Here is a 25,497-nt window from a genome sequence, read left to right as displayed (position 1 = left end):
GTGCAATATTTTAAATGACAATCAATATGGCTTTAGGAAAAATCACTCTACTGCTTCAGCATTAATACATTTTATTCACAAGGTAGTAAATGCTCTTGATAATAAGGAAACAATGATTTCCTTGACCTGAGCAAAGCTTTTGATACGTTGGATCACATAATACTATTACGTAAATTGTTTCATTATGGAATTCGTGTTAATTTTCTTAAGTTATTTGAAAGTTATCTTTGTAATAGTAAACAGTATGTCACTCTTGCCAACAATAAATCTTCACTTCAACAAATCACTTGTGGGGTTCCCCAAGGGTCAATTTTAGGACCACTTCTATTCACTCTATATATCAATGACTTGCCTAACGTATCAAGTGTTATCAAATGTATTTTATTTGCAGATGACACCAGCATGTTCATGTCCCATAAAAATCATGATTTTTTACAAAATGTATTCAATAAATAATTACACAACATATCCAACTGGTTCTGTATATTCGTGTCATCTATCTTATCTGTTTATATGTTTGTACTTTGTTGATTTCTTTTTATGAGTGAAAAATAAATACGAATTGAATTGAATGAAGTCCTACGAAACTTGCCAAACGATGTGAAGTCAATTCCTCATAATTTGATGAATATCCCTTAAAATGCGTCATTAAGCGTTGACTTTTTTTCTCGTTGACAAAATACGAGAGCCACCTTTCTAGCTCTCAAATTTTTTGTCTAATGAGCAAAAGAGGACGTGCGATTTATCTTCATATCAAAGACGCTACAATTAAAAGACTAGACACCAAAATTATCTTACACGTACATTGATGCAAAGCGTTACGCGAAGTCGGCAAAGTGTTCACTCTTTTTACTGTAAAGACTTTGGTGGAATGTTAATTGTCAAACGAACGTTAGCACTTGCGGGGCTTTGTTTAAGGTACATAGAATTTTCTATATTTTTTTTTTATTTGTCATCGTTTTGAATATTTTCCAATAAGTATTTATCGTCAGCAAAAATAATAAAAAAAGTATGTTTTTTAAGTTATTGCATTTATTGGGGTCTCTATTTTATCAAACAATTATTGGAATTGTGCATACAATGAATCATGAATCTAGTTTAAAAAATACCAACGACCTTTTATTTCCGTGGAAGAGACGTGCGAAGCCACGTTCCAGGCGGAGGTAAGGCTTTTTTTGTGTCCTTTTAAAATTGAAAAATATGTTAAAAAATTGAAAATGGAACGCTTTATACCAGAAAAAGCCCTGGTGAGTAGCGGAATGGGGTTCGGCTAACATCATTCACGTTATGAAGCGATGTTAATGACAACTCTAAAATCCACCACAAAAACACGTTGGTTGTGCGAGGTTCGTATAGCATATACTAACCTCGCAATAGTGTGAGTGGACTAGGCCTACCTGTTTACCTGTTTCCCCAGAGAACAATAGATTCAGTGGACCGAATCCCAGGGGGGGGACTTCCATTGACGAGTGGATACCATGGGGTCTCCAAAAGTTCCCTAAACACGTACATTGTATTTTCCATATTCTGAGCTGAAAATGCACTCCTCAACAAGTATTAGCGTGTGAAACCCTACCCTTAACAATAACAGTAGAAGCGCACTGCCAATATTGGAGACTGTCTCCCATGAGAGAGATTATCTCCAATATCAGAGACTTTTATAAAGAATTTTGGTATCCAATTTCAGAGACAGTCTCCAGTTTGGAAGAACAATTTTCTTTTACCCTTTTTACACAGGCTAAAATGTCCTTAACCCCGTACTATAGGTGGGGCTAAATGGCAATTTAGCCCCACCTATAGTACGGGGTTAAGCTTAGCCCACTTTCTTTTTACACAGCATTTTTGCAAAGTGGGCTAACCCCACCTTTAGTACGGGATTATTTGGCCCTGCAAAAAAGCAGGGTTATCCCAGCAATTGCGGTGCTAAGAGCGATAGTACGGGGTTAAGATCGCTAGTGTAAAACGAAAGTGGGCTAAGCTTAACCCCGTACTATATAGTACGGGGTTAAGGAAATTTTAGCGTGTGTAAAAAGGTACGAGTGAAGTACTTGTACTACGAATGATCGACAAAAACCACTAGTCCGGGGTTAGCGAGTTTCGTGTGTGAAAAGCAAGCATTCCTTATCCGGGGTTAGCGATAACAATTTGGCATGTGTGAAAAGGAAAAAAAATAGTACGGGGTTAAGGATAGTACGGGGTTAGCGATAGTCCGGGGTTAAGAAAATCCTGTGTAAAAAGGGTATATGTTTACATTTGCTTAAAAAGGATTACCTTTGCGGCAAATAAAAGTGTGATATGCAGATTCCTCATGAAATATTACCCCTTTTCACCGTCTACTTTAAAAAATCACCTTATACTTTTGTTTTTATAAGGATTTTTGTTGTCATCCACTCATCCACACACAAAACAAATGGGCTTCCGACCTCAGTGGGACAAAAGTTTGGGTGGAAAAAATCATGCTTTTGTTGGTGTTGTTTCTTATGTTCTTTTGCAAAGCAAGTCTCCAATATGGGAGATTGTCTCCCTTATTGGAGAGAGTCTCCCATATTAGCCGTGCGCCTCTACTGCTTTTAATGACTAGTACTGTATTAGACACAAAACGATACTCTTGGCAAGTATTCCCTGAAATGAACCCTAAACAAGTACAGCGATATTTTATTGTTATGTCACGGGTCCGTCAGTCGTCAGTTTTACCTTTACACATCATTTTTACACACCACCTTCCACACCTCGCGCCAATCGGACTCTATACAGAAGCTTAAGACAGACTTAAAAAAGATATTTTAAATTTGTGAATTATTTTTTCCCAACCTTCCCTCATCCACAGATGCTGGTGAACCTTAGAGGTTGGGAGAGTAAAAAGTCATCATGTCTGTACCAGAGTCTGAGGATGCCTTTTCAGATGTTAAGCCTTACTTCACACCTGAGGAATGGACAAAGATCAGCAATTATGAAAGAATCTGTATCAAGAATGTCAAAGAAAACTATGAGATCATGTTGAAAGCTGGTGTGTATATAGTCAATTTGTTTGTCATTCAAGATAATTCTACCTGGATTTACTTGCATGTTGAGACCTATAAGCATTATGTGCCCCTTGTTAATTTTCTAAAGAGCAAGGAGTTTTAAGACATGGAGAACCATCAAACACTTTCCCTTTATAATCACTTTGATGAAATATGTTGGACATGTGTTTCATTTCATTGCAAATTTCTTGCAGATTGTAGAAAAAGATTCTTGCCTATACTTACTGTACATGTACAGCGAATTACAAAAGGAAATATGCTTTGTAATGATAAGGGTGAATTATCGGATGGTCTAATACCACATGGTCTACTTATCAGTTCGTCCAACTTCACCTAGTCTAAACTCATTTCGTCTACAACCAGTTCGTCTAATATTCAATTTGTCTAATTCCCACTTAGTCTAATATCCAATTCGTCTAATTTCCATTTGGGCTAATAACCAGTTGGGCTAATTTCCACTTGGTCTAATATCCAATTCGTCTAATTCCCACTTGGTCTAATATCCAATTCGTCTAATGAGCAGTTGGGCTAAAACCATTTAGTCTAATTTCCAGTTGGTCTAACACCACTTGGTCTAATTTCCACTTCGGCTAATTTCCACTTGGTCTAATTATCATTTTGTCTAATTGCCACATGGTCTAATGACCATTTGGTCTAATTTCCGCTTGGTCTAATTTCCATTTAGTCTAATTCACACTTGGTCTCATGTCCATTTATTCTAATATAGCATCATTCATTATTATTTTATCTAGAATTAGCAAATATAGTACGTAATGGATAAATACCATGCATCAGTTTATACATATCGCCACAATCCGGAGAGGTAGAGCCGGGGTAGGGCTGGTGGGCGCAAAACCTCACCGTGAAGGACTGTCGATGATGAGATAGTCGCTCATCAAATAAATTATTTTAATCAAATAATTCTTACAATTAGGCCTGTATAAGATGATGATGAAAATTAAATCATAGGCCTTCTCATAATCATTACATCACTGCATGCACATTTACAGAACAATAAGTTCGGGACCTTGTAGCTTATAATGGTCGAATGGCGGGGTTTCATCAGAATAAAATTATTATGAAGAAAGGAACGAAAATATATTGATTGCGTGGATACGTATTTGGTAAACATGTTTATTCCTCTTTTAAATCATTGTGATGCACCATTACGGACGATACTTGAACTTGATGGCCTAGTTATGCAGTTTTGGGGATTCCAAAACTACAAAGCCATTAGATCATGTAATTTTGTTATGAATATTTTGTTTAGTTTTTTCAAAATGATTGCTTTTCACCAAAACCTTCAAAATTAAAAAAAAACCTGAAACAGACAAAAATAATCCCCAAAGTTTGTTTAATCCCCATATTTTTTCGTCCCTACAGGCTTTCGACAATCCCCATATTTTCAAAATTCAGTTGGGGACGAAATATACGTCACTCTAACTGTACTCCAATCGTGTGAAGATTCGAAGCCGGCGCGGAAAGTAACTTTTAAGATTTCACCAGAAAATTGAAAACAAGTCACCATGCAGACTTTACAAATTAGACCAAATGGCATGTAGACGAAATGAATGTTAGACTATCTGGAAATTAGACCAAGTGGAAATTGGCCGAAATGGAAATTAGACCAACTGCACATTAGACCAACTGCAATATAGACCAAATGAATAATGGACCAAGTGAGGATTAGACCAACTGGTATTAGACCAAATGCAATTAGACCAAGTGACAATAAAATACATTAGACGAAATGGCAATTAGACCAAATGAAAATTAGACCAAGTGACGATTAGCCCAACTGGGCATTAGGCCAAGTGGCTATTAGACCAAGTGGTCATTAGACTAATTGGGTATTAGACCAAGTAGTCATTAGACAAAGTGGCTATTAGACCAAGTGATCATTAGACCAAAAGAGAATTGGACTAAGTGTGTTTAGCCCGAATGTTGTTAGCCCATCTGATGATTAGACCAAGTGGCTATTAGACCAAGTGGTCATTAGACCAATTGGTATTAGACCAAATGCAATTAGACCAAGTGACAATAAAATACATTAGACGAAATGGCAATTAGACCAAATGAAAATTAGACCAAGTGACGATTAGCCCAACTGGGCATTAGGCCAAGTGGCTATTAGACCAAGTGGTCATTAGACTAATTGGGTATTAGACCAAGTAGTCATTAGACAAAGTGGCTATTAGACCAAGTGATCATTAGACCAAAAGAGAATTGGACTAAGTGTGTTTAGCCCGAATGTTGTTAGCCCATCTGATGATTAGACCAAGTGATAATAGACCATCCGTCAGTAAACCATGATAAGTACTTTATGCTGCCTCTGGTTGGATAATATGGGCAGGCACATTGCTATAAAATTTTACAGGGGACAGCGAAAATAAATGTTGCAATATTTCTTGAAATATGATTTGAAATTAATCAACTGGCTGCATTTGGCCGCAGTTCTGTCACATAGCATCACAAATTAAATTTTAATATCTTCTAACAAACTAATCATGATATTTTTATGGTGTAGAAGTTTATGGGATTTTAGAAAATGTTGTTTTGTAAAATGTCAAATTATTAGGTTTTATCACATTCTAAAACTTTTATCATTCAATATTTTGCCCAATTTTAGGACAGAATAAACCTTTGATGTATATTTCTGTGTTCAATATCTATGTTTTGTGCTCAAATAAAAATGGAAATATCCCAGTTATCTATTTTCAACACGAACCACTTTTCAGTTTTCGCATGAAACTGGCGGCATCATCTATAGGTCGTCATCAAAGGCTATAATAATGCAACTGTGTATTCTTTTGTAATTCTTTAGAAATAAAGCTATTTGCATATCGTCTCTCCATTCCTTTTACATCCATGGTAAGAGGTCGGTACTTCAGAGGATGGTTGTGCCAAAATTTTTCAAGTCTGGATTTGAATTGATTTAAACTAGTTGCACTTGCAACTGACTCAGGCAGGGAATTCCAATTATTACACCTCCTCCATGAGAATGAATTTTGGTGAACGGCAGATCTGCATCACTGGTCTTCCTTAGTTTCATGTATGTCCTCTCGTACGGGAGTCATGAATTCGTTCAAAGAAAAGATCAGCATCAACATTGTCTATCCCTCTCATAATCTTAAAGATCAGGCCCCCGTCTTACAAAGAGTTACGATTGATCAATTGTAACTCTATGGAAATCCATGGTCAACAAAGGTGGATGCACCAAATTTATGAATATACATTCATATCTAGAATTTTTTTAAAACTAACATACATTTTATATGTTGATGTCGCTGGGAGAACAGTTTTCAGAACTGAAGTGGCTACCCAGGGTAAATATGCCATTATTATTATTATCAAAAACACCTGTCAATACCTGTTTACACCTTTTTTCAGAGCACGTTGTCTGTACAATTAAAGCAAAGTTTAATTTGTAAATGCTAGCTGAAGCAATAAAAAAGAAAACGTTTTGTTCAAGAGTTGTAGAGTTATGCGCATTACTGTTTAATATGAGTATTGCATGACAGACCATACATGCTTTAGTTTGACAAAAAATAATAATGTATCAAACCGTATGATGTATTATCTTGTCTTTGTTGTATGGTATGCAAAGTTTTCTGATGTATTTATTGTTCACTTGTATGACAAGATGTACATCAGTAAGCAGGAATATTGTAATTATTGGGAATAGAAATGAATTATTTTGACATGAAAAAAAAGAAGAAAATCGGACAAGGTATTTATGAATGTTAGAAAAATGGAATTATATTCATTTCATTGGTAACTTTGGGAGTAGATGCGGTCACTTTGAAGCTCCCGTACAATACTTTTGAAAGCTTTTCAACTCTCTTATTCTATGACTATGTCTAATTTTGTTCAAACACTCATCTATCGGCTTTTCTGGATTTTTCTTTTTTCAAATCAAATTTGAAACAACTTTCCACTTGAATTCCCTATATACTGTACATCTGTCATTCAGTATTATTCATTCCGTGAATTATGATGTGCAATATTACCTACCTGTCTGTTTTATTGGCTTATCAAATGCATAATGTACATTCTATTTTCTAAAATAACAAGCACCCCCTATTATACCAAAGAAGCTTTAGGAAGACGCTCATCAATTTTAGGAGAATTATTCTGTTTGGAAAGCTTCCGTATTTAAAAATAATAATACGCAACATTTATATAGCGCTTAATACAAATGTTTCTAAGGGCTGCATGCTATTACCCTGGCTTTAGCACGGCTACCCTGATTGGATGCTCGAAAATTCAAGGAATTCCGTTCTACTTGGTAACCATTTACTACACCTGGGTGAAGAGTGAAGAAGTAGATAATCACCTTGCCAAAAGACGCAAGTGTTGCAATGGGATTTGAACTCATGACCTTGTGGTTGAAAGTCTGGAGACTTATCCACTGAGCCACAACAACTCTACAATTGTCTTCCAACCTGGAAAGTCTTGCTGGCTGTATTAATACAAATGATGCTGAATCAACCAATTTCTTTTTAATTCACAGGATTACAGGCCTGTCTACCCATGTTCATGCAACGAGAGAATGAAATAATGGATTCAGGATGGATACAGATCAAAGAAGAAATCAAGAATGAGGAAGAAGAGAGTGATATCAAGAGTGAAGAAGGTTTGTGGTTTAGTTGTTATGATGCTCTCTTTAATATTACCTTTCATAATATTTTTATATAGCGATATAAAAATAAACTGATCCAAAGTTACTAAGATCATCATCGTATTATAATATCCATAAATAGTTTTCCTTTATGTCTTGTTGTTGATGTTTTTTATGTTTCTTCTTTTGTTTTATTTGTATTTGTTCTTTTGCTACTTGCCGCATCCATATATTACAATTATTTTAAGAATTTGTTTATTTTGGGTGTGTGCGTTTTAACAAGCCTTCTGGCTTTTTAGTACACTCCTGTTTCCCATTCATTCATCTCTCGTCTTGTTTTTATATTGTTTCAATGATTTGGCAATAATACTTTGATTATCACTTTCGTCTTTATTTATTTATGTTTCAATGATTATGTTTTAATTTTTATTGTCTCTTTGTTTGTACATGATCATGATATCAACTTGTATTTTTAATGAATTAGAAATAAATGCTGAATTGAATTGAATTGATCCACTATAAATTTAAATGTTACTCCATTGGCATATCTGTTGCTGTTGCTGCCAGGCCTATGATTAATTGGGCAAAACAAATTTTTGGAGGATTCTGTTTCTGATTTCTATTGCGAACAATAAAATATGGATTTTCAATTTCTATGATGTTTAATGCCAGGGTCAAGCACTAAAATTGAGCCCCTTCATTCAACGTCCGATCTTACCTTTTTCCAAGTTTTTACTGTTGTGGCTTCTGTGGTCGATTTTTATATGTTTTCTTTTCAATAGTCATTTACAAAATTATCAATCATTGTAAAATATTGAAGAGAGATGTATTCATGTTTTGTGAAAAAGATGACTCCAACCTTCAGAGTCAAACCAGACACTTGAAGGACCAGTATAAAGTAGTAAGGTAACATGTTGATGGGTCCTTCAAGTGGGCGCGTTGTGGTTTAGTGGTTCTGACTCTCGCCTTTGAAACAGAGGGTCGTGGGTTCGAATCCTAGACATGGCAAGTTTTCCTTCAGCAAGAAATTTATCCACACTATGCTGCACTCGACCCAGGTGAGGTGAATGGGTACCTGGCAGGAGTAATTCCTTGCATGCACTGAGCGCCGTTGATGGTAGCTCGAGCCATGGACCTATGAAGAGATGGACATTCATCGCTTACTTAATGAATTCACTAACAGGTGACTGTAATTGTCCTCTGAATAACATTCTCTTCATACTAGTCTTCTTTGGTTCAATGATCATCACCGTGAGAAGGGACGGAAGCAGTTCGTGACTGGACATTTATATTTCACAAATTATATGCGCAATAGACAACAAATCACTTAAATCATGGAAAATCGATGTGCAGTTCTTTTTTACATTTGGTAATCTTAGTTCCATGTGTTTTATTTGGGGAAATGTCTTCATATTGTAATATAGAGGCAATATTGTGATTGATTGTTTACCATTTAAAATTTAATTTGCCCAAGTTTCTCCATAATATTCCAGATATACGTGGTACATAACATTTATAGATCGTGTATCTCTCAGTGTTATTGATGTCCTTATGTGTGAGCGGTAGTTAGCGGATCGAATAATATCATATTTTATATCATAAAGATCCTCTGCTTTCCAAGTTTGCTGCTCCAAATATGAAGCATGTTGACTGAAAGGCACATGCTGAAACAGGGTATCAGCCAACAAAAATCAAGACCGGGAAACTGTTTCGTCTGTGGGTGTTCAGATACCTCTTGGTAGTCATGGTAATTGCTCTTGTTACAACACCTGTATGTTCTCATTAAGATGCGCATAACCAGGCGACGATGACTATCATTGGACCAAAGAATTGCTCGCGTTAATCGTCCATCTCTTCAAAGGTCCATGCTCGAGCTAAAGCCGGGGTAATAATAGCAGCGCTTTGTATCCTCAGGCAAAAAGCGCTTTATAAATTCAGCTATTATTATTATGGAAAATCAACATCTCAAAACCAAGTTTGCAATGAAGATTAATGGCATGATCCCAGCATGATTTTGATAACTGGCAGGAAGTAATTCCTCAAACAGCTGTGAGCACCGTAATCCATAGACAAGCTTAGCCGGGGTAATATAGGAGCCTCTTGAGCACGTAATAAGGTGGATACGTGCCCTATACGAATCCTATATTATTTTATGACAGTTTGAAAGTTAAATCGTCTCAGATTCGTCATATTTGAGGCTCAGGGGAAACGACAAACAGAGGTATGAAAGACAGGAATGTATCCTGTTCTTTAGAAAAAAATCATCTCCCCTAATCATGTTGGCAAAATATGAAGAAAAAAATGACATAATAATAATAATAGGAATTTCATTTCAAATAAACATTTATTTTCCTCAATTTCACAAAATTTCTTCATTTTAGTTCACAAGAATTCGCATGAAATCAATTTCCATAAAGAATATAAATAAATATAACTTATTTGTACTGAGGAAGGCGTAGGTCCCTAAAAGCACATGTATGCTTGTGACGGGATACGCCTGTGGACAAATATATACAATACACAAAAATACAATACAAAGATAAGAAGGGCTAGGAAAAGAGAAGAGAAGAAGGGAAGAAAACGAGAGAGGGAGAAGTGAGCAGCGCCATCTATCTACATGTATAAATACTCTATTCCGAGGTGCGTTATTATTATTACCCCGGCTTTAGCTCGTGCTGCCTTTCAGCTCTCATGCATTCAAGGAATTAATCCTGCCGGGTACCCATTCACCTCACCTGGGTCTAGTGTAGCACAACGTGGATAAATTTCTTGCTGAAGGAAATCACGCCATGGTTGGGATTCGAACCCACAACCCTCTGTTTCATAGTCAGAAGACTTATCCACTGGGCCACAACGCTCCATGGCTTCTTGCTTCATGCCTTCTTGATTCATGGGTAAAACAATGATCTTTTTGGGTGCAATCATTTTAGTACACAATGGAAATTTGATGTGTACATGCATGTACTGCATCTGATATACTTTTGAAGTTGTATATCTTCTTGTTGAATTTTTTATCTCCCAGGATCTCTCGATGTGCTGGTTGAGAATCAAGAAATTCAAGAACAAGATCAGACAGAGGAGCAACCATCATATGAAGAGAGTTTTCAACCAGTAAGTACCCACAAAATTTATTTTTTTCAATTTATTTTATTTCCAGGCAAAAGACCACAAGAATATATACAAGAGGAATAAAATACCACCAATTAGTGTCTGAGGATGACTATAAAGAAAAACTAGTTTCTGTTATGAAGCTCTCCTCACTAGTCGGGGTTAACAAATATACAAAAATAAAATTGGTATAAAATGGCAATATATGTTTAGATGCATTACTTATTAAAACAAAGAAACAAAATAATATATAAATGAAATCAAAACATCTGAAATAAAAAAATAAACATTTATGTGAACCGTCTCGCAATGAGAGCATTGTTATTTGTAGACAGCAGGATGAGCTTTCCATTGTTCAGGTTTATAAGATCAAAGACACTCCTTCGTATGGGACCCAGACCTATATCATTTTTGTCTCAACTGCATAGCAGAGTGAGACTAAAGGCGCCGCTTTTCCGACGGAGGCGGCATCAACACCAAATCTTAACCGAAGGTTAAGTTTTTGAAAGGACAGCATAACTAAGAAAAGTGTATGGACCTAGTTCATGAAACTTGGCCATAAGGTTAATCAAGTATTACTGAATATCTTGCCTGAGTTTCATGTCACATGACCAAGGTCAAAGGTCATTTAGGGTCAATGAACTTAGACCATGTTGGGAAAATCAACATCAAAATCTTAACCTAAGGTTAAGTTTTTGAAATGTCATCATAACTTAGAAAATATATGGACATAGTCCATGAAACTTGGACATAAGGTTAATCAAGTATTACTAAACATCCTGCCTTAGTTTCACATCACATGACTAAGGTCAAAGGTCATTTAGAGTAGATGAACTTTGACCAAATTAAGGGTCTGTTGAATTACCATCATAACTTTGAAAGTTTATGGATCTGATTCATGAAACTTGGACATAATAGTAAATCAAGTATCACTGAACATCCTGTGCAAGTTTCAGGTCACATGATCAAGGTTGCAGGTCATGTAAGGTCATTGAACTGTGGCCATGTTGGGGGTATTTGTTGAATTACCATCATAACTCTGTAAGTATATTGGTCGAGTTCATAAACTTGGACATAAGAGCCGTCAAGTATCACTGAACATCTCATGCGAGTTTCAGGTCACATGATCAAGGTCAAATGTCAATGAACGTAATATTGTATCATTATATGAATGGTGTTTTTTGTGAATAATTGTTTTATAGTAGTTTTCAAATTCAGTACTGCTGCTATATTGAATCGCGTGATGCAGGTGAGAGAGGCATTCCACCTGTTTAAACCAAGGTTGCTTCTTGACAGCAACATCCAATCAGGTAGCTTGTATCACTCACACATCACCATTCATTCCAGCTCAGTGTGTCACAGAGCTCTCAAAACTTCTGATAGTTTGCATGTTCTGACGTATTGTGTAATTTATTTGTTTCATATAGCTGTCATTTTTCTCATGAAACCTTCTCTTTTTTCTTTTGACAGCATACTATAAAAATAGAAGCTCTTTCTGATGACGATGATGATTATTTTTTGAATGATCTTCACAGTGGAGAAGAGTGGAACAGTGATATTCTCAAATTGAAGGACTTGGGGAAAGCCATCCAATCACAGAGCAGTCTGTCTGATCAGGAAAATCAGTCAGGTGATCTCAACACTCAGTCATGTGATCAGAAGTCAGAACAATCATCGGCAGAAGTAGCAGCAGGAGGCAACCAGACTCCTAAGCGATCAGGTGATCTCAACACTCAGTCATGTGATCAGAAGTCAGAACAATCATCGGCAGAAGTAGCAGCAGGAGGCAACCAGACTCCTAAGCAATCAGGTGATCTCAACACTCAGTCATGTGATCAGAAGTCAGAACAATCATCGGCAGAAGTAGCAGCAGGAGGCAACCAGACTCCTAAGCAATCAGGTGATCTCAACACTCAGTCATGTGATCAGAAGTCAGAACAATCATCGGCAGAAGTAGCAGCAGGAGGCAACCAGACTCCTAAGCAATCAGGTGATCTCAACACTCAGTCATGTGATCAAAAGTCAGAACAATCATTGGCAGAAGTAGCAGCAGGAGGCAACCAGACTCCTAAGCGATCAGGTGATCTCAACACTCAGTCATGTGACCTCAACACTCAGTCATGTGACCTCAACACTCAGTCACATGATCTCAGCAATCAGTCATGTGCTCAAAAGTCTGATCAAGCCTTGACAGAAATAGCTCCAGGTAGTCTGATTTCTAAGGAATCACGTGATCTCAACAATCAGTCATGTGATCTCAACAGTCTATCAGGTGATCCTGACATTCAGTCATGTGATCAGAGTTCAGAGCAAACCTTGACAAAAGTAGGTCCAGCAAGCAACCAGATTCCTGAGAAACCTCAATCTTGTCTGGAAGTTGGCGGGCAATTTGACGGGCAAGCTGATAGAAAGTCTCATTCTCTCTTGGGTAAGAATAAAATTACAGATCTATGCTTTATTCGGTTGTTATGCCTATACACGTACCTTGTAAGGGTGGTACTATTGACATTAAAGGTCAAGTCCACCCCAATAAAAAGTTGTTATGGATAAAAAGAGAAAAATCAAACAACCACGACACAAAAAATTCATCAAAATGAGATGTAAAATAAGAAAGTTGTGACATTTCCTATGGCGGGGGCAGTGTTGTCATCATGAGATCTTAAAGGGGAAGTTCACCCTGTCAAAAAGTTTATTGTAAAAATAGCGGAAAAAATAATAAAAAATATTGCCGAAGGTTTGAGAAAAATTCATCAAATAATCAAAAAGTTATTAGAATTTCAATTATTTGATTTGTGACGTCATATGCGAGCAGCATTCCTACATAGAGAATGGTAAAAAATCAATGAAATGTCATTTTCTCAGAAAATTGAAAATGGTTTTCACTGTACCTTTTGTATATCAATTTACAAATCATTTCACACCCGATCATGAATAGAAAACAAAATTAAGTCATCAGGAACCATACAAAATTTGAAATTCATGCATTTTATATTACATAACACATGGGGTAGCTGCTCGTTTATGACGTCACAAATCCAAAACTTTGAACTCTAATAACTTTCTTACTCTTTAACAGATTTTCCTCAAACCTTCACCAATATTTTTTACTATTTTTTCTACTATTTTTACAACAAAGTTTTCTTCAGGGTGAACTTCCCCTTTAACCTACATGTAAGGTTAAGTCTTCATAAATGTCATCATAATGTCATCATAAATGTCATCATAAATTTGAAAATTTATGGATCTAGTTCATGAAACTTGGACATAAGAGCAACCATGTATCCCTGAATATCATGTGTGAGTTTCAGGTCACATGTCCAAGGTCAAAGGTCACTTAAGGTCAACGAACTTTGGCCATATTGGTGGTAAAGGAGGAATTGTCAACATAACTTTGATATTTTATGGATCTAGTTCATGAAACGTGGACATAAGAGCAATCAAGTAACCTTGAATATCCTGTGCTAGTGTTATGTTGGGGTTGGATCGATTGCACTTTTGCTTTCAACCAGACTTGAATGAGACGAATCAATGCAAGATGTTGAGTTCATATAAACATTTATTATTTAAAGATGATAACTTGATGATAATGACAAATACATGAGTAAGTCTGATGGTGACTATACTCTGAAGATGAAGATAATATAAATTCTGCAGTATAAAATATAAACTCAGGTCACAGGTCAACAAACTTTGGTAATGTTGGGGGTATTTGTGGAATTGTCATCTTAACTTTAAAAAGTCTATGGATCTAGTTAATGAAACTTTAGAGCAGCAATGTATCCCTTAATACCCTTTGTGCATTTCAGGAACATGGCCAAGATCAAAGGTCATTTAAAGGTCAATGAACTCTGGCCATGTTGGGAGTATGTGTTGAATTGGCATCATAACTTCAGAAGTTTTTGGATCTAGCTCATGAAACATCAACAGAAGGGTAATCAAGTATGAATGATTGTTTTGCACATGTCTTAGGTCACATGATCATGATCAAATGTCATTTTGGGTCAATGGACATAATATTTTATTATAGTGTTTTCTTCTGTGAATCAAGCTGTTTTCAAAGGAAGCACTGCTGCTATATCGAATTGCGTAATGCAGGCGAGACTGCCAGAGGCGTTCCACTTGTTTAAAAATGGCTCTCCTTTATTTTTCAAAATGGCTCCCTAAAAATTAAAAGTAATTTCAACACTGAGATAGCAACTATGAAATGTTTACCTCTGTGTTAATGTTGTTTTATGTGCAGATGAGCGCAGCGATATTACATTTTCATCTGAAGAGGAACACGAGCATGAAGAAACCAACCATAAAATGCCTCTATATATTGAAGAGAAAATAATGTTCTCTTTTTACAGAACAAACATATCCATAAGATAGCAACTGTTAAGTCAATGTTTCCTCTGGGTTAACATTGCTTTAGGTATAGATGAGCTTTAGTCCATTTCCATTAGATAGATACTTTATCTCAGTTGAAATCAACATTAGTTTGGTCTTTGAATGAAAATTTTATAAAATGTTTACATCTGTGATATTTTAGATGCAGATGAACTTTAAAGGTCAAGTCCAATTGTTGATCGGAATAGATAGAGAAAAATCAAACAAACATAACGCTGCAAAATTCATTGAAATAAGAGAGTCATGACATTTTAAAGTTTTGCTTATTTAAAAAACAGTTAAATTTACAACTCTTCGATGTGCAAATTAGAGAGTCGATGATGTCCATCACTCACTATTTCTTTTGTTTTTTATTGTTTGAATAATACAATATATAAATTTTTACAGATTTGACAATAAGGATCAACTTAACTTAACCATAAACTGTTAAAATAATGGTAACTCCACTTGTTCCGGTAGAAATAAAACTTTGTTTCACTTGACAAAGAGGATAAAATTAGAATATTTCATATAATAAAATACAAAAGAAATAGTGAGTGGGTGACATCATCAGTCTGCCAATTTGCATACCGACCAGGATGTGCATATAACTGTTTTGTGAAATGAAGCGAAACTTTAAAATGCCATAACTTTCTTATTTTACATCCGATTTTAATGAAATTTTCATTGTTATGCTAGTTTGATTTTTCTATATCTTTTCAAATCAACAATTTGTTGGGGTGGACTTGTCCTTTAATAGCAATATTCCATGTGCAAACTGTTATTTCTAATAATGATGGTGTGAAACATAAGTTTGGTCTTTGAAAACTTGTTTGGTTTAGGTGCAGATGAGCTCAGCGATATTCCATTTTCTACGAAAGAAGAGCCTGAAGCAGATCAGGCTGAACATGATACTGGCAATGACGATGATCCAGAGAAACTATGGTGTATATGCAGACAGCCTTATGACGAAAAGTAAGTCGTCTAATGCTTTTTCACACTGTGACATGACATTCGGTCCTCCGACATTTGCTCCGGTCTGAATATCTCAGAGGGCATTGGGTGGCCGTCAGATGGTAAAACAGTCTAACTCGAAAATTTGACTTTTTGAGGTAAATTTACCTTCCTTGTAATGTGAGGGCGCACTTTGTAATGGTGCTATCTTGAACATAGACCTTTCAATCTTATTTGAGATATTTTAATCATCGCTGTCAGATGGTAAAATTGTCCATCTTCGAGTAAGACCAGTTTACCGTCACGTCACAGCAGCCGTCAGATGGTTAAACAGTCTATCTAAAAAATCGCTGAAGAATGTTGTGCATTGGAAAAAGATGGGCAATTCCAAGCAAAAGTGGACATTTTCCAAAAACTTATATTGGCTTTATTTCAAATCTGGATCAAATTTTTCTTTTAAAACTCATATGGAATTTCATAATTACAAAGGGGGAAAATAAGTAGCCACAATTTTTTTTTCTTACACATCTCGTTATAGGAGAATCCAAACCATGCAAGAAATTCTATACATGGGACTACATATATTGGTTTTTACTTAATTTCAATTTAACAGAAAACCATTGCTTGTTTTGTAAAATTTTCTTTTGGATAATCTGGAGGTCATCATTTTACATCATATCAAACAAAAATTTTGAAATATAAGTTCATTTAACGCTGCCCATGAGAGGATATTTCTGATGTCACTCCTTAACCATCACTCCGTAACCGGGTATGGGTTTACGTTTTAAGTCGTAATTAATGAAATAATACACCAATTTTTTTAATTACAATGCAGCATATTACAGCTAGAACAACATAGAATCCAATCAATAAATCAAAATTATGATAGCAATTCAAAATTCACAGAGTTTAAGCAATATGTTTTCTCCTCAAATATGCATGTCCTTCTTGCGTCACTCCATAACCATGTTTATGAATATTCATATCTCATTAATTCAGTGGATCAAAATAACAAATGTTATCATTTTGAAAAGAGGGTTTTAGCAACTACTGTCAGGTACCATTTCTTGGCAAATAACTATTCAAATATGGGTGATATCTTTGTTTGAACGTAAAAAAGTTGTTTCTGAATGTCACTCCGTAACCATGGAACTGCCCAGATGCTAAAATGGTCCTTCTCAAAGATAGACCATTTTACCATCTTATGATGTGTAGTATGAGTGTATACGTGTGCTGTGTTTAAACAGTCTATCTACACAAAAATCTCATTTATTTCATAAATAAAACCCAGAAGAAGCTAAAAATTGGTCAGTTATTAGAGTTTATTGTGCTTCTTCTTTTCCCATTGCTAAAAATGCCTTACTTCTGTCTCATAAAAAAGCTCAAACTTCTCAACTTTAAAGTCATTTTTCTCAGAACAGCGATTTTCGAGATAGACCGTTTTACCATCTTATGGCCGAGGGTTAGATTTAGGATTGTAATAGAGTTTTTGGTTCTGAATAATGAAAAGATAAGGATTAGGGTTAAATAGAGGTAAGGTTTTGATGCTTGACATTCAAAGTTTCCATTGGAGAAAGTGTCGCGGGAGCAAATGTCATGGAACCTCCCATACTGTGAGGGGAAAAAGAAAAGTTTGTTTGTTGTGACTCCACTCACCCTTTAGTTAATACCTCTCACAATGTGTGTTTGCATGTGAAGAGATGCCTGAGTAGTCAGCATGAATTCATTTAAATGAATCTATTTTCTTCTATTGTGCCATTATCCGGGTTGAAGTCACCAGTCCATTCATTAGTGCTGGTGACTTCTTTCAACTCCCATTGACTTTGTACGCAATGAGTGCACACACACACAAGAAGAGAGGTGACTAATTTCATGATAAGGCCATACATGTTTTACACTGAATTATTGTATATATTTTTATCATTTTTCTTCAAGGTTCATGATATGCTGTGATAAATGTGAAGATTGGTTTCATGGCAAATGTGTAAACGTCAAGAAGAAAGAAGGAAAGCGCATGGAAAGGGAGAATATTAGCTGGATGTGTCCAAAGTGTACTGGTGAGTCCTACTTCATAACTCCCTGTTTGCATTTAGCCTAAAGGCCACCGCACACCTTACGACTGTTTGTGATCCTATTTTGGTACAAATCATTTATTTGAGGTTAAAATTAATTGAAAGAATACTAATATAACCATTTTGTAAGATTGTATGCCTTTATTTTGGATTAAAAGTCAAATTAGTTTCAAATCGTAGCCAATCGTACGACGATATGACGTCATTAAGACTGGATATTGAATTTGCTAGTATTCCAAGAAGGATGATAGCATAGTCACAGATTTGAACATAGGTATTTAGACGATGATTTCGAACATTACACAGTAAGATATTCCAAGTCTCAATATTAGCATCAAATTCTACTACGTTTTATTTCAAAGTTGAGTCGCTGGCCAATCATAAGGTGTACGGTCGCCTTAAGTCAAGCCCATCACAACATGAACAACAAAAGATTGAACATGTTGATTGAAGAGAAAATTCCAAAGGGGAGATGCTCATACTTGGCCCCCCCCCCCCCCCCGAAAATGTGTTTGTTTTTCCGATGGCAGCGGCGGCGTCAACACCAAATCTTTACCTGAGGTTAATTTTTTTTTAGGACAGCATAACTTAGAAAGTATATGGACCTACTTCATGAAACTTAGCCTTAAGGTTAATCAAGTATTACTGAACATCCTGCCTGAGTTTCATGTCACATGACCAAGGTCAAAGGTCATTTAGGGTCAATGAACTTAAACCATGTTGGGGGAATCAACATCAAAATCTTAACCTAAGGTTAAGTTTTTGTCTCACCTGCATAGAAGAGTGAGACTATAGGCGCCGCTTTTCTGATGGCAGCGGCGGCGGCGTCAACACCAAATCTTAACCTGAGGTTAAGTTTTTTAATTGACAGCGTAACTTAGAAAGTATATGGACCTAGTTCATGAAACTTGGCCATAAGGTTAATCAAGTATTACTGAACATCCTGCCTGAGTTTCATGTCCAGGGATGCCAGAGTTCCGGCTATAGACGGAATTCCGGCTTTTTCAGTTTTCTGACCTTAAGTTCCGGCTGGTCGAGTTTTCTCAGGCCGGACAGAACTGTCAACGGCCAGATCCGGCCGTTCAATGAGAAGTCTATGTTCCGTACGGCCGTTATATGTACCTAAGCTATTGTGCAAGAAAAAATCCTGTGATATAATGGAATTAGACTCGTACGAGCCGGTCAGTTAAACGCTAGTTTTTTATCAAGGTTTTTTTGTGCGTGTGTGTATATGGTCGCATTATGCTAGACTACACTGTATGTATGTGATTGGTGTTGACTGATTGCCGTACATTATAAGGTGTATGGATTGTGAAGTTAATGTAAGTTTGAATTTTGAGAAAACGACTGTATTTGAGTCTAGTGTAATACCAATGCGATAGGTGGCATGGGCTGCATGGCTATGCGTTCGCTGCGCGATGAGTATGCCTACACCGGCCGTACACAGTGTTTTCGTGCTCCCGTTCAATTCACGTTGTTATTCTGAGCTGATTCTCCGTTTCGATTGTGGATTTAATCACAATTTTTCAACAAGTATGGATGTTGAAAGAGGAACCAACTTTAAGCAAATAGACAGTGGAATCAAGAACAAATTCCAGTGGAAGTGGTTGGAGAACAAAGACAATAGTGGAACGTTTCTCTCGGATTATTTTCGCAAAATCGATGTCGCTGGTTACCTCGAGCGAAGTTCATGCAGGCTCCACTCCACTTCACTACCGTTACACTACGCTCCACCTACCCGAACTTCGAGACCATGAATTCGATCGGATATTCCGAGTGACAAAAGGTGGGATTTTATGGTGGGAAAATATAAAATTCATGCAACATCATGATCTTTAAAAACAAGTACAACTAATATTCTTACTTTACACAAAGTTTCACTTCTTTTCCATGCTTCTATCAGTCTCAAAATTGGTGATTTAGAGCCAACATGAAGTTCCTCACGCGTATAAATATTAATGCGCTGCCGATTTCAAAACATCGCATGCGGGAGGTATCGGGTCGCGACGCTACCGGGTCCGGACTGAGCTCGGACCCTCGCGCATGCGATGTTTTTAAATCGGCAGCGAATTATTTATATTTATACCCACTCATTTAGATTAATTTGAAAATTACACAAATATACATATACATATATAAATATACATAAATATTTAAGAAGTGTGCTTCAAACTCTTTATTTTTCTTTGTGGCACCATTTCACTGCAAAAGAGTTTGCAGACTTCAGAGTACAGTAATTATGTTCTTGTACACTTCATCAAGAATAAATAATTTTCATGAATTAATTGTAAGTTGAGGCTCTGCAACATAAAAAAATGCCCAAAACTTGAGCTAAATTTTTGGGAAAATGATCCCTAAAATAGGCTCAGATTGCATCAGAGACCATTTAGAACCCTAGAGCTTGGACCCCAGCCGAATGGGACTTCGCGCTCGTCATATGCGCTTCGCGCACATAATTTACCTTCCAAAAAAAGTTCAGGCCCTGGGAGCATTTGCCACTGGCATCCCTGCATGTCACATGACCAAGCTCAAAGGTCATTTATGGTCAATGAACTTAGACCATGTTGGGGGAATCAACATCAAAATCTTAACCTAAGGTTAAGTTTTTGAAATGTCATCATAACTTAGAAAATATATAGACCTAGCTCATGAAACTTGGACATAAGGGTGATAGTGTATAACTGAAGCAGAGCTGCCAAGTAGTACGATTTTTCCGTATTTCATACGGAAATCAATTTAAAATACGGCAGTACGCTTTTTCATGATAAAATACGGGAAAAACAAATTAGAGAAGAAAAGGTATTGTTCGCCCAACTAAGCATCCGGGAGCTTTGGGCGGAGATGAAAAAATGGCAGCCGTGTGTTGCTGCCCTCTACGTTCAATGAGTTGTGCTTTCATCAAGGCTTTCCTGGCGAATCAATGCGGGTGACAAGTTCCGAGCGCACGCACGTAGATTACAAGCGCAAAGCAGCGGCTCAAATCGCGATATATATAGCGACTGGTAAATACGTCTGTAAGGATGATGACGTCATCCAAGATGGCAACTTACGATGACCAACGAAAGGATCGAAGATGACGATTTTTCGATCATCATTTGAAAGGAATTAGCGGTAATTGCGGTCTAAGGTACGATATTTCTGAATTTCATACATTTTCCTGTAAATATGGATGCAATTTCTTTTTCATAATGTGACATTTTATGTACAAAAAAATGATCGGAAAATCAAGTTTCCGCCGAATATTAGATCTAACGTAACTGCTAATACGTTGTCTGTACGTACGAGCCTCCAAGCTCTTCAGTCTATGTATTAGTGAGTGAGGAACAACCAAAATACAGAGACTGAAGCTTTTGGTCTCGTGTGGGCGCAAATGTAAGAAGTGACCGAACTTTGCCATTGTGCATGCATATTTATCTCACACGGTAAAAATATGGATTTTTTTTGTCAAAATACTGATTTTGGGGGATAAGAATACTGAAAATGCAAAATACAACTTGGCAGCTCTGCTGAAGATCCTGCCTGAGTTTCAGGTCACATGACCTAGGTCAAAGGTCACTTAGGGTCAATGAACTTTGACCATGTTGGGGGTATTTGAGGAATTGTCATAACTTTGATATTTTATGGATCTAGTTCATGAAACTTAGACGTAAGAGCAATTAAGTATCCCTGAACATCTTGTGCAAGTTTCATATCACACGATCTAGGTCAAAGGTCATTTAGGGTCAACATACTTTGATAATGTGGGGGGTATTGGTAAAATTATCACAACTTTAAAGTTTATAGATCTAGTTCATGAAACTTGGGACATTAGTTTAACCATGTATCCCTGAATATCTTGTGCTTGTTTCTGGTCACATGACCAAAATCAAAGGTCGTTTCGGGTCAATGAACTTTGGCCGTGTTGGGGGTATTTGTTGAATTTGCATCATAACTTAGAAAGTTTATATGGATCTACATGTATGTAGTTCATGAAACATAAAGATAAGGGTAATCATGATTGTTTTTCACATGTCTTGGGTCACATGATCATGGTCAAAGGTCATCTTGGGTCAATGGACATAGTATTCTTTTGTGAAAAATTATTTAATAGCTGTTTTCAAAGTCAGCACTGCTGCTAAATCGAATTGCGTAATGCAGGCGAGACTGCCAGATGCGTTCTTGTTTTTGATACGCACTGTTATACAAAGTAAAAAATTAGAAGGAAACAACAATTATCAAGTCTGGAATAAATAAATAAAATAAATACATAAGTTTTATATAGCGCACTTTCCATCTCGATTAGATGCTCAAGGCGCTTCAGAGCAGAACAACAAAAACTATTTACATGTCTGAACAATAAGTCAATGTCTATCAAAAAACACTCTTATACAGGTATGTTTTCAGGTTGCCCTTGAAGGTGGTCACTGAAGTCTGGGTTTTCAAACTGTGTGGGAGAGAATTCCACAGACTAGGTCCTGCACGAGCAAAGGCCCGTTCCCCGCATGATTTCTTAGCAACTGGAATTTGTAAGAGATTAGATGAGGATCAGAAATTTCTTGAGGGTTGGTAATTAAGCTTCAAAGACCTATTGTAACTGGGGGAAGTTCCATTGACCATATGAAAAATCAAAAGAAAGATTTTAAAGACTGCATTCCTTCAGGGGCAACCAGTGAAGAGTTTTCAATATAGGGGTGATGTGGTTGCGCTTGCTAGATAGAGTTACAATACGCGCAGCTGCATTGTGCAACCTTTGTAATTTTCCAAGTTGAGAATCTGGTAAATTTTAAAGGAGGCTATTACTAAAATCAAATTGAGAAGAAATGAGTGAATGTACAAGTTTCTCTGTTGCTGAGTGAGTGAGATATTTTCTTATGAAGCCAATATTGCACAATTGAAAACAAACCAATCTGCAAATGTTTGGGATCTGGTTGGACATGGACATGTGAGAATCAAAAATACATGTAACTCCAAGATTGCGACATGATTTTGACAAGGGGATGTCATTGCCTGAGACAGAAATGGAATCATTGTTGAATTTGTTAAGTTGAAAATTTGAGCCAAAAATTAAAAACTTATATTTACTATGGTTCAAAAGTAACGAGTTTGACTTCAAACAAGTGTCCATTATGCATCTTTCAAGATCACACAGGGCTTGTGTGGCACTAGTTTGATTGGGTGAAAACGGTACAAAAATCTGAATATCATCTGCATATAAATGATTATGAACAGAGTGATATTTAAAAATATCTTGAAGCCCTGTCAAATAAATGGAAAACAAAGTGGGCCCTCCAACAGAGCCCTGGGGGACGCCACAGACCAGTTGCCTAGATGAAGAGGTAACACCATTAATGAGGACTGACTGTGAATGGAATGAGAGATTAGATTTCAGCCATTGTAGGGCCTTGCCCTGAACACCTAAACTAGTCAGAGTGTTAATAAGTAGGGTGTGGTCTATGGTGTCAAATGCCGGCGACAGATCTAGGAATACCATTGCTGTGACAGATCCACTGTCCATTTTCTGTAAGATAAAACTAGAAACATTAGTGAGAAGCGTCTCGACACTGATGAGGTCGGTAGGCAGACTGAAATGGGTCAAATAAATCATGTTTTAACAAATAATCTGTGAGTCTTGAAAAGACAACCCTTTCAAGAATCTTGAACAAAAAAGGAAGATTACTAACTGATCGGTAATTTTTGAGTAATTCACAATCTAAAGATTGTTTTTTTCAATAAAGGACAAATAAGGGCATTAAAAAATGAATTAGGAATGATTATAAGGAATAATTTTTATTTAAATGCAGCACAATATGATAATCCCGATTGATTATTTTGATAAAAAATGCATATAGTGAACAATCATACCAATGCACATTTTTTCTATGTATGCACAAAACTCTTTTTCAAAAATTCTTCATCAGTAAATTGTGTCCAATATTGAATGAACAGTGAGAAAAAGTGGATGAAAATCTGTAAAGTAGCCTTTCTACTCTGTTACATATAACAAAGTACTGTCACATTGAAGCCTACCCCCCCCCCTCCCCTTTGGGGTTGCTATTTATAAGACACCCAACCCCTATTTCGTGTTTTGCCAAATTATAGAAAAATCTGTCCGTTTGGAGCCCCCATTGAGGCAAATAGGTCTTTCTGGTATACAGTGCGTATCAAAAAAAAGTTTACGCTTAGAAAAAATCCTGTAAAATTATATATTTGTAATATCCTGACGATTTTTCCACATTTTAGCATTGGTACAGATCCATTTAAGCAAATGACGATATAACTGTCGAAAAATATTTCCGCTTGAGTGAGCACCACTTTCTTTTGAAAAGTTGGTGAAAAAATATTTGCGCAGAACTTTGAAATAGTTATGCGAATAAAAGTAAACCTTAATCATGAAGAACACGTGGAATTTAGCCAGTAAAATTGATTTGAAGATATCTTTTACCTTTTTAAACTTGTTTCCTTGCCCAAAACACTTTGAAGTGTGCATTGCGCCCCACCCCACTCTCCCACACGCTGTGGCCATCGTGACGACATTTGCTTTACACTGAGCTGTGATTTACATAAAATGGCTTAGGCTTTATTTCCATTTTGTTAATCATTGCCAAGCTTGGGAAAAGTGTGGAGAAACAAGTATTAAATGAAAAATGAAATGTAAACCAACTTTAAATGATAAAAACCTAGTGAAAAATGCTGGAGATGTCTGATATAAACTTTTGTTCAGATTCAGTTATGTCCTCAGATCCAGCTGGCACAAAAAGGGTAAAGGTTGTGCTTACTAAGTGTTGAAATTTTAAATTTGGGCGGCAGAATTGTTACAAAATGCCGTAATGTATCCGGGTTTTTTTTTATTGGCTAGAAGTGCTAGGGAAATTTATGAGAAATGCTTCGCAGGGTAAGTTTGATTTCGCCCTTTCCCCTTGACACAGCGTGAAAACAAGCATTTCTGCGCAAACAGATTTCTGCGTGCTTTACAAAAATGGACAGTGCTCACTTAAGTGTAAAATTCCGTCAAAACTTTTGCTTTTAGTGGATAGATGAGACCCGAACCCATAATTAAATGTGAAAAAATTACCCACATGTTGTATATTTTTTTATTCCCAAGGCTTTTTCCAAGTGTAACCTATTTTTGATACGCACTGTATAGCAATCCCATTTCATTGCATTAATATATATAATATATTATACAGTGGGGAAAATGAATGAGAAACAGTGGGAAAATGAATGAGAGACAGTGGGAAAATTAATGAGAGACAGTAGGGAAAATAAATGAGAGACAGTGGGAAAATGAATGAGAGACAGTGGGAAAATGAATGAGAGACAGTTGGAAAATGAATGAGAGACAGTGGGAAAATGAATGAGAGACAGTTGGAAA

The 25,497-nt window shown here is 36.5% G+C and overlaps 1 protein-coding gene across 7 annotated transcripts in view; it reads left to right on the top strand.

Moving 5' to 3' along the window:
- The first annotated feature begins 2,824 nt into the window (after positions 1-2,824).
- Positions 2,825-25,497, top strand: part of LOC129280978 (zinc finger protein 107-like) — a 49,245-nt gene continuing 26,572 nt past the window's right edge. For 6 of the 7 annotated variants that reach the window (XR_010296344.1, XR_010296343.1, XR_010296342.1 and 3 more), the window contains exons 1-6: positions 2,825-3,007; positions 7,537-7,659; positions 10,667-10,755; positions 12,223-13,180; positions 15,963-16,095; positions 18,010-18,131. Coding sequence is in view for 4 of the 7 variants with exons in the window: in XM_064112539.1 (XP_063968609.1) it covers positions 2,869-3,007; positions 7,537-7,659; positions 10,667-10,755; positions 12,223-13,180; positions 15,963-16,095; positions 18,010-18,131 (1,564 nt within the window). In the remaining 3 variants the exon portion in view is untranslated. The remainder of the gene's footprint in view (positions 3,008-7,536; positions 7,660-10,666; positions 10,756-12,222; positions 13,181-15,962; positions 16,096-18,009; positions 18,132-25,497) is intronic. The other variant, XM_064112540.1, reaches the window with a different exon arrangement.

The sequence above is a fragment of the Lytechinus pictus genome, chromosome 17 (assembly GCF_037042905.1).
Source record: "Lytechinus pictus isolate F3 Inbred chromosome 17, Lp3.0, whole genome shotgun sequence".
Classification (NCBI taxonomy): Eukaryota; Metazoa; Echinodermata; class Echinoidea; order Temnopleuroida; family Toxopneustidae; genus Lytechinus; species Lytechinus pictus.
This window is presented reverse-complemented; position numbering and strand designations above follow the sequence as displayed.